The 10902-nt window shown below is 40.4% G+C and overlaps 1 protein-coding gene across 1 annotated transcript in view; it reads right to left on the bottom strand.

The window, feature by feature from the left end:
- Positions 1-282: 282 nt before the first annotated feature.
- DUS4L (dihydrouridine synthase 4 like) overlaps positions 283-10902 on the bottom strand; it is a 39993-nt gene continuing 29373 nt past the window's right edge. Inside the window, exons 10-12 of the mRNA XM_032193635.1 lie at positions 10588-10699; positions 2566-2666; positions 283-1258 (exon numbers count right to left, since the gene is read on the bottom strand). Coding sequence (XP_032049526.1) covers positions 1220-1258; positions 2566-2666; positions 10588-10699 — 252 coding nt within the window. The 3' untranslated portion in view covers positions 283-1219. The remainder of the gene's footprint in view (positions 1259-2565; positions 2667-10587; positions 10700-10902) is intronic.

The raw sequence follows: 10902 nt of genomic DNA, 5'->3' as shown, positions 1-10902 counted from the left end.
AGATCTTTTCCAACCTTAATGATTCTGTGACTCTGCAAAGATGAGCTACTTTTTAAAAACATCCTTATTTAACATGCTATGATGATATGCTTTACAGTACTCAATATATACGCTGTGTTAAAATTCTAAGCTAAACAAATCCTAATTGTGGAGGGAAATTAGCCCTATGAAGAAGGCTGTATTTCCAGGAGTATCACCAAGTTAGAAGTATATTTTGTTCTTTGTGTACATACTTCTTAACTCTGATAAGACTGGGTAAGATTTACATGAATAAACTCAAACTCATGAACGTAAACAATCCCTTTAATATAAGAAACATATCCAACTTTCAAATACAAATTGGAACCAACTAACAAAAAAAAACTCAAAACAACTGTCAGAATGCCAAAAAGAGCTTATGCAAAACAGTGCACATTTATTCGAGGTATTGTATCCACACAAAAAAAATAAAATAAAAGAATGCTTACCTAGCAAGGCAAAAGCAGTTAGGTGGCATGTACTGAGTAAAGGGATGTAAACAGTGTAAAAGTTCAGAATGTTAATAAGAACCAATTAAAAAATTAGGTTATGAAAACTGGCAGAACGCAGTATATTAAAGAAAAAGAAGCCAGAGGCATGCAAAATATTATTTGTTAAAATACATTCATCCATGTGGCTAAGTGAAAGTCACAAGCTAGTGAGATGGATTTAGAAATACAGTTTTATTTAGTTATTTTCTTTAGATTGATTGTCATTCAGTTTTCCACTGAAGTGGAAGGATTGATGAAAAGCTTCTACAACCCACTGCTAAATGAATTTTTGAAGACTCCAAATAGGTGTCACAAGAGACTTTTTTTTTAGGTAACTGTGTTTTTAAGGTTTAGCATGATATACAATCTCACTCGAATTCTACAAGCAAATGGTGCATGATCTTTTACCATTTTGAAAGGTGAGAGCTTAGAGATCAGTTGCTCCAGATGGAATTGAAAGATTATCGTGTTTTTTTCTCACAAGAGCAGTGACAAACTCCAGGGGAAATCTGGTAAGCCACTTAACGTTTTATTTCAAACACAGACTATATTGGCAACCAAGATATAGTAGCGGAATCTGAATCGTGACCTGCAGTGCATGTGCTTTTCAGAAAAATCAAGTTTTGTTTCAGACACGCATCGGGAGCCTAAACAGCGCGAGGCTTTTCACACTGAAGCGATCGTACCAATGCCATCCGCCTTAGACACACTTACAGGTCTTTCTTGTCTTCTGCTTCACTTGAACTCTCCTGAAAACAGAGAGATTAAAAATCATGTTTTATGTTGGCAAAATCAGAAACTGTTGACTCCAGATACCCCATTTTGCCCCTTGTACTGACCCTGTTTGTTCACTTCAAAAAGCTGCAGTCCCATCGATCCTACCCCACATAATATGTGTGCTTCAGATCCTAATACATGAACAGCCATGCAGCCTACTGCTCTCTGCTCGTGTTACGGTTGAGCTGTGCAGCAAACTAAGCAGAAAGTGTTCTCTCCTAACAACTCCTAGGGATAAACCAGCTGAATGCACTGGGTGCTCAGTGCCTTCTGTACTTTCAGTCAGAGGTAAACAGAAAAAAACATAAGGATGTGTCTTCAGGACTACAAGGCCGTTGGCAATGCAGCAGCACTCCTGTGGCTCATGGTACAAGGAAGCACAAAGATAGGATACAGATGGTGGTCTCGATTTCAGAACACAGAGACCAACTGAGGGGTCTCTATAGAAGGACAGGATGAGGCTTGGAAATCAGTCAGCAGCTTTACACACCACAAGATGACGTCCAGCTCAGATTTGCCTTTTCAGTTTGTTTTTTAATACACAGCTGAACTGCCCTTCTTGAGAAGTGGTCACCAGAATGTTAACATCAATGATGTACTTTATCCCAAGGCCGCTACTTGTAACCAGACTAACACTCCTGTTAACTGACAGATTTCAACCAAAACTGACAGGCTGAGGCAGGTGTTAGGCATGCAACATACCATCACCTCTCAGACAAAAGGAACAAGCAGGGCTCCCAGTTTTACTAGAAGTAATTATTGTACATATTACAAGTATTATAGCTATGCACATATGCAAAACCAAACTGCTAATTCACCTTTAGTTTATGTTTTTTTGTATTTTGTACTTCAGTTGAATTTTTATACTAGCCTGTTTTTAGCCTAGGCTTTTTTTTTTTTTCCCTTCTTGCATATTAACAGCATTGCAACATTTATAACCTAGTGTTGCAAAAGCATGTTTAGAGAGCAAACAAAATAAAATGGCACCTATGAGCTATGTATATACCACACACACTACTGCTGTCATTTTCTCAGAAGCTTCTGTTTGATCTGAATCTCAACTCCCAAGCGACAGCCGAATAGTGTCTGCTGATGACCTGAAGTGCAAAGTTTGCCATCAAGTTCTTACATTTTAGTTCTTGGTGAAGTTTAAGGAGTGTAACTTTATGCCATACTAAAGATTTTGGTAAATTCCCCACATCATAAACACCTAACAAGCAGAATTTTGCAGGTACAATTTCAGAATGTTGTGTTCATACAGTGAGCGAGAACCACCTACCTGAAGCCGTTCATATTCTCTCATCAGACGGTCATATTCTCTTTTAAGGCCTTCAGACTGCTTTTTAACGGCTGTCACTTCATTATTTGCCTTGACAAGAGCTGTAAAATATCAGGATTTATGTTTTAATTATTACTTGTATTCCTGCAGTTCCTCAGAGCCCTGCTTATATATTAGGGCTCCATTGCACTTGACAGCCCTTCCTCAAAAAAAAGCTGAAATTTAAAATGGAGCATCGTAAATGGACACAGAAAGAGACGAGGGGGACAGAAAAGAGAATGCCTTTTATTCAGGAACAGCAACACGAGGAACAGGAAGGGGGGTTTGTATGTAAAGCAAGGGCAAGACCAGTAAACTTTTTACTGAGGTAAGAAATGAGGAAGACTAGAGTCTTGTGTCATATTGCAGGTGACAACTCCAGAAAAATAAAACTCTACAACCCCCAGAGCATAGCTGTCAGACATCTTAAAAGGAAGACAGTATTCAAACACTGCACAGGATTTTAGCAAAGTAACCAAGGCTGTCTAACAAATGGGGGTAGGAGGGATATAGGGATATAATACATTATTACAGGAGCACTGACCCTCCCTTTTTGCCCTGTTATCTATTTCACCATGCATGAGTTCATTCACTAGAACCATTGTTTTATGGATGAGAAGGCAAAAACGGTGGTGGTGGGACAGACAACCCTAACAGGCTTTTCCTGTGAGGAAAAATTACTTATTTCTCTACTTCCAACCTCAGCAGTAATAAACCGAGAGCAAGTATACACTGCAGGTCTATGCTGCAGTACCAGGAATCCACGGGGGCTAATTTACAACGCGGGGTAAATCAGCATAAAGTTGCATAAAATCATTACTCCTGAACTGTTATGTGAGCATTCACTTAGACATCATTATATATCTATGCTATAAGTACCTCACAGATCTGTATATAGTTTTCTGCTGTAGCAGCACAGGCATATCCAAAAACTTGATTTACTCATGCAGAGAAACATTGCTAATGACCTATAAGGCTGCCTCACATAGCAAATGTTTCTTTCTATTTGCACCACTGAGATCTGTGTTTTTAAACATGGCTCTTTTCCTTGTTCCAACAATGTGGATGGTCCTTTGTGAGCTGCCTGAGGCAGACTGCTCTTTCCTAGAGACCTCCCAGCCACTTGAGAACTGCAGCACTTCTGTAAGAGAGCCTGCTCTCAAAAGCTGAGGAGCTTGCTGTGCTTTCTGCTAAGCCCCTAGCTACAAGCACTCTCGTCTGAACCATATTTCACTTCAGGAGCTTACCTCTTGATCCCTAGTTCCTGAGACATCAGGACACAGGTCTTGACCACCTTCCTACATGCATGAAGGAAAATCTCCCCCTCTCATTCCCTGTTTTAACTAATAAAGCCGGATGTTTAAATTCAAAATAATTTTGAAAGAAATCTCGTTTTAAAAACCTTTTACGTGTTTTTCCAGTAACAGGACTTTTAACTTGCCTGAAATTCTGACCTACTGAAGTTAGTTACATTTAAGCATATTGACTCCATGGTGGTCAAAAATTCATTCTGTACCTTTACATTCTTTCTTTCACTTCACTTTGCAGAGTTATCTTCTCAATGCAATCTTGCAAACATCTTTTTCTAAAGGCCTCGATATTTGGATAACCATGATTTCCACATACCTGGCAAGTAAAACCGCACTGCATTTACTCTTTCTGATCCTCTCTCTACTCTTGCTACCATATAAAATACTGATAGTAAAATCTGGAAATCACAGTGAAGCCAACCTGCAACAATTTGATAAGCTTCTGACTGTTAAGCTGTAGGCAAAATTCACCTCCATATGCCATTTCACCTCTGCTCAATTTGCCAGTTTTCCAGTTAACTACTGTAAAAATAGTGTATTTCTGAAGAAGTCCTAATTGACCTAACACTATTCAGCAGTTTACAAGCAGCAGCACAGTACATTGCCTGCATCTGAAAACAGCTGTATCTTTAAAACATGAACAAAGTATCTGGAGGTATCTGCACATCAAGAGAGCAAACAAGCCAGCGCACTGTTTCAATGTTTTGACCAAAACAGATGCGTGACAGGAACACCTCACCTAACGCCAGAAGGGGAAAAGGCAAAGAGCAGATTGTCCTTTCCACCTGCATTGGCTGCGGATTAGAAAATCGGCCTCGCTCCTGCTGGGGCCACAAAATTAAAAAAAAAAAAGAAGTGTCACATTTTTGACCCCATGAATTCTCCAGCATGCCAGCTTCTCTGGATATCTTCTTGTCAAGCAACAGAGACTCTCCAGACATCACTGCTCAACTGTTTTGCCACGATGTGAACACTGCCCTACAGCCAAATCAATTGTACAGGTACATTGTTTGTCATATGGATCGCATCAAACGAACACTCCCCCAGCATAAACCAGAAAATAGTTCTTGTACACAACACAGTCGGTTATTGCTTCCAGCCTCCATCTGGCCTCTTGTTTTGCCTCAAAGGAGACCGAGCAGCTGGACTGGCGGCAAGCAAAGCCCAAGAGCTGATTGTTCCTACCAAGTAAATGCATGAGCGGGCATGAGGTGAGAGACACTGCTTCTATGTTAATGCAGCTAATTAGAAAAAAAAAGTCATTAAGTCCCAGAACTGGAATACAAAGACTACTTTGGGTTGGAAGGAGCCTTAAAGCCCACCCAGTTCCACCCCCCTGCCATGGGCAGGGACACCTCCCACCAGCCCAGGTTGCCCAAAGCCCCATCCAGCCTGGCCTTGAGCACCTCCAGTGATGGGGCATCCACAGCTTCACCACCCTCAGAGTAAAGAATTTCTTCCTTTAAATGGAAAATGAATACCTGCTCTTTGTAAGGCCAAAGAAAACCACATGGGTTTCTGAGGCTTAAAGCTAAATTCTGAAAGAATTCTTCCTAATGTCTAATCTAAGTCTCCACTTCTTAGTTTAAAGCCAATTCCTCTTGTCCTACAGAGTCCCTCCCCACAGCTTTCCTGTAGGCCCCTTCAGGCACTGGAAGATTGCCGTAAGGTCTCCCTGGAGCCTTCTCTTCTCCAGGCTGAACAAGCCCAACTCACAGTCTGTCTTCATAGGACAGGAGCTCCAACCCTCTGATAATCCTTGTGGGACTTCTCTGGACTCGTTTGAATAGGCCCAGGTCCTTCTTGTGCTGAGTGCAGCCTCAGTACTGTGAAAGGTGGAGAATCTTTTTTCCATTATTTCCCTTTCCCTTTGAAGAAATTGAAAAAAATCCTTTGGCGGTATAATATCAGAAGACATTTATGGAAAACTATCCTGTTACACTTACATGTGTGATTGGAGGTCCATAAAATGATAAAACATGTACAGTTAGGGAAAGACAGAGAACTTGTCCTTCCCTTACCATATTCTCTGCATCTTGTCCCAGGATAAGTAGTTTACTTCAGAGATCAGATTTGTCTGAAGTCAAGGCAAGATAAAGAATAAAATTGTTCTAAGGAGGTTACAACAGCCCAGTAGCTGTACTATTTCTATTACCTTCTAGTTTCAAGAAGTATGGAGAACCAAAGAGTAGAATAAAAGGAAACAGCAACAGAAGCAGCCTCCACCCCTGGTCTGACTGAATTTCTTGATTTACAGTGCTCACTGCTAAGGAAATTTGGAATGATCTGGAATTTAAAATTAGCATTGCTCACAATACAAGTCTAAAACTGAAATGATTTGGAGCAGTTTAAGACTTCAAAAGATCCCTCTCTTGAGAATATTCATGTTGAGGAAGAGCTAGACACATCTCAGAATTTAGGCACAGACGAGACAGGATTTGTCAACAAATCTTTGGAAACACAGCTCCAGTCAAGTAGTACCAGATCAATGCTGAATTCTCTCTTGAAGAAATAATGAACAGATAAACACAAAATGAGAGAAGGCAGAGCCAAAAAAAATTACACAAAGTGATTTCAAGTACCTTTGACAACCTCAAATGCAACATCATTACAAAGTGACATTACAGTAGATGATGTAAATGGCCTTGTACAAACAAAACCACACTTGCTGTATGCAGTACCATCCCTCTGAGACAACAAAAAATGAATATAAGCTTTTCTTGCATGTGCCATTGTGCAACGGCTCCCACCATGGCTATGATCTCAGCTAAAAACGTTAAGAAAGATGGACTTTGGTTTCTAAACCTCCCCCTGCCACTGGCTCAATAACACGAGACCACGGTCAATTCATTCCCCTGTCTCATGTCTCCTGTTCCCAGCTTACAAAAGAAAGCTGATAAAGGGAGATATTTTGTTTGTTTGATTTCAAGAACTGGAGTGCTTCAGCAGAGCTCAACATCAATACCGTTTTCATATGTGTGTCACCAGCCTGCCCAGCAGCACAGAAGCCCGGCTGAATTCTCACTGGTGGCAACAGTTCTAGGAAATGTATTCCCAAGGTCTGAATTTATCACTTGTAATCTTTCCAACACCCAGTGTCATCTTGGTGTTTAGGGGAGAGCTGTGTATCTGTACGTGCACACTTCCTAGAACAGTCAACAGTTAAAAAAAAATATTTCTAAACCAGTTCTCTCCACGTCTTGCTGTTCTCTTACTTCTGTCTCCTACAGAGCTGTGCATCCATGAAACAAAACCCACCCTTGTTACACATTCTGACATTCTGTACAGCACACAAACCTCACTGAAGGATGCACAGAGGTTTCATCGGAATTTTCTCCTGCCCTCGTTGCATGTTTAGGTTAAAAATACATATAAATAAAGAGTATTTTCAGGAAAAAGTTGAACTGAAGCTCAAAGGCACCCAAGTTCCTTTGATAAGTTAGTACAAAGAGTGAAATCCTAACGGCAGAGACGTGTTATCTTTGCATTTCTTCTCAGTGTGGCACCACAGTCTCAGCTCAAAGATGCCATGAAGCCACAGCTCAACAACTGTACGCAGCTGCTGGGGACAACAATGTCCCCTATGCTCCATTAGCCAGAGGTAGAAGCTTTAGGTGCACGTCATTTGCTATGACACACTGTTAGAAGAGTGAGGAAGGGGTCAACAAGCTGGCTGGGAGTCCACCAGGAGCACCAGTCTGTTCTCTTACAAGACTCGACCGATACTGGTTGTTCTGTATAAATTTCTGTTGTGTAAATAAAGCTGGAGCCTCCACCATACACCGGGACAGCGTCACCAAAAAGATGACCCAAGATAGCAGAAAGTGGAATAGTACAGCCGTGAGGAAGTCCTGCCTTCAGCCCAAGGATGGCTGCTTCACCAAACGTCCTTTGACTCCAACCTCATCTCCAACAAAAATCCCATAGGTCTGACACTGGCAGCCACAGAGAGCCTTTAATTATCTCAAGTCAACATTTTGTTAGAAACGCATCTAACGTGCATCAGGAAAAGCACGCTCACCTCTGCATTGCCTGCTCCTAAGATTAGGCATACTTAATCTCAGATAGTGAGACATTTTCCTCAACTGACAAGTGTATCAATAAAATGCCATCTCAGAGGGTTTTAAAAGTCCTGTTATTACACGTCCAGGTATGCTAAAGATGGATTTAGGCTCTGGAAGTGCCAGCCACACTGCTGGGTGCCTATAAAGTCCCCAGTATGTGGGTCTGCAATAAAGGAGTGAAAAACTAGCCCCCTTTCCTTCACATCCTCAATAAAGAAAGAGAGGGCCTCCGTGGGGATAGGAAAGTCAAGTCTGAAAGGAAAACAAATTTGGCTGAAATCTTTGTCGTGTGTTTCCAACCATTCTTCAGATTTCTGTAATTTCATTACTCAGTCTCTTTGTCTTGTATTTATATTCTTCATCTCTACCTGTCCAGAGCACAGTAAGTGGCAAAATACCTTCTTAACTTTGGATTTCACTTATGGCTAGTTGAACAAAAATATATGGTAGATTGCGTTTCCTGTAAAAGGTAGAAAGCTGAAGAACTAGAGATGAGTCTCTTGAATGTTTGCAATAGTCACTGCGTACACTGAAATTTCAGTCAGAATTTCAGGAAGAGGAGACACACCGCGTTTTCTCTGGCAAAAGTTGTAGAGCATTTTGAAAGGTTAAAGAAAATTTACCACTCCCCTGAAGTCACAGCACTGCTCTGATACTAAACCAAGTTAGTGAAATGCAAAGCAGACATGCTTCGGACAATTCCTAAGCATTGCTCTATTGAGGTACCTCACCTTCCAACACGTAGCCTACTACAACAATCCCCTGCCCCTCAAGTGTCCCCAAAACTTCAGGACTGGACTTTGTGAACACAAAAGATACATTTTAGTCATGCTCAACGGCATGCAAAAAATCGACAAGCTTGTTTTACCTCTAACAATCCCAGCTTTGATTTTTATGTAATTCATTTCTCACACTTAGTGAGCATGAAGCTCAGTGTTTATCTGCTCTGTTGCAGAAGTTTCAAAAGAAACAGCAAGTTCAGTCCAGGTGCAAACTCTAATACTCCATATGAAGTTGTCTACAGATGTGCTTGGTATCAAGGACCTCCAGCTTGCTCACAATAAGGTGTAAGAATACTTACCAAAAAAAAGATAGATATACCTCAACACCATTTAGCTGATGATGGTAATTAACACAATCACAGGGTTTTCTGTTTGATGTTTTGGCAATGAGGGGGGTGGCATCAGGAGGAGGGCTATAAATATTTCCTGATTCATTCCTTAAAGAAGTCCTCTCCCTGACTCCCCCCCCCAACAAAAAGACTCCAGCATGCCTTAATTTATACATCTTTCTAGTGGACGACGGCCTGCATGGAGAATGCAGCTGAAACAGCATGTGGTAAATCTATTTATTCCTTAGCTCTCTCTAGCACTCCTGACTGAAAAGCTTACATTTTATTAGTGTCACATACCAGCAGTTAGTTTAAATAAAACATATGCATTTATGTTTTTCATTGATCTTGTCACTTCAAAGGCAGCTTTCCTTCATTTCTTCAAGAAAACAGCAGGAGAGGGAAAACCCACAGTCAAACCTGCCTGGGAATGTGCATTAACGAGACCCTCTATTTAAAGGTTCTTGTTGCTTCAAGCCCAGCTGAAAACAGCTGTTCTGCTGCTCTTGTTTCTCTTCCCAGTGGACAACGAAAAATGATTTCATGAAATATTTGGTGTTGCTATTTTTGAAGCTTTGTAGCAGCGCCCTGCAATATGAAAGCAGTACTGTTTTGATGAAAACATGCTATCTGGTACCACAAAAACCTGTTTCGTAACAGTCTGAACATCTGATTAATGCTTACAAGGTCACAGATAGTGTTATCTTAAAAACATTAATTTCAGATGAGTAGGTGTTGTTCATAAGCATCACACACCTTGGCAGATCCAAATAGAGCAGATTTTACCTGTTTGGTTCTGTCCTATCTCAACATGGATTGCCAAGAAAGCAGTTTTGACAAGCTAAACCTTAAACACGGAAGCTGCTAACAAGTGTCATGCTAGAAATTGCAAGGAATGTTTCCTTGCAGGCTAAAAAGGGATTAAAAAAAAATAATGCTATCACTTCTGTTGCAGGAGATACATACATTTAGAATACTGGTCAAAGACTTTTCTGCTACCTGACCTAACACTTCTGGGTCCCCAAAAGAACCACCCAAAAAAAGACCACGTGTCTGAGAGTACTGTCCAAACATAAGCCGCCTTTAGACACAGAGTTAGTCCCATAAGTCCCCATTTTATACACAGACACTGGCTGCTGTATATAACACAGGAGATCAGGCTGATGCCCACAGCAACCTGCAGCTGATTCCATATCCTGTACAAGTCACCACTGAACAAATCAACACCATTTACACATACCAGTTTAATTTGTTAATGATTACCGTTTAACTAAGGGTGTTCAAATTACACTACACCATACACATTTTCATAACAAAAACATTTGCTAAAAAATAGGCATGGTGATGACGTTGTTCCAGTTCCTAGTTAAACGTAAAGAAACCCCAAACCAAGCATTTCTGTAAACTGTAGTTAATGCTACATTTAGAATAAAATTTTGACCTCCGGTGTTGAAACAATCCTTTTCATAAACACAAAAATGTCCTAACCGATATTTACCATTTGATGTCTTCTGTAATTCTGCTCTCAAATGTTCAACTTCCTTCTTCAATTTTTCATTAATTACTTTTGCTGACTCTTTATTTCCACCGCTTCCTCGTTCATTCAAGGCCTATTAAAAACCATAGATGCTACAATTACTTCTGGTTAAATTAGTTGAATATTAATGCCAAACTACCAGAGAATATCAGCCTTGAGTTTGTATAGTGACAAGTTTTATCAAATGCCAATACAACACAGGCAGATACTCAGTCTTTCCAGGGATAAAAATTTAAATAATAATAATAAATTGCTCAATTTTGTAAGTTGATATCA

Source organism: Aythya fuligula, chromosome 1, assembly GCF_009819795.1.
Source record: "Aythya fuligula isolate bAytFul2 chromosome 1, bAytFul2.pri, whole genome shotgun sequence".
Classification (NCBI taxonomy): Eukaryota; Metazoa; Chordata; class Aves; order Anseriformes; family Anatidae; genus Aythya; species Aythya fuligula.
This window is presented reverse-complemented; position numbering and strand designations above follow the sequence as displayed.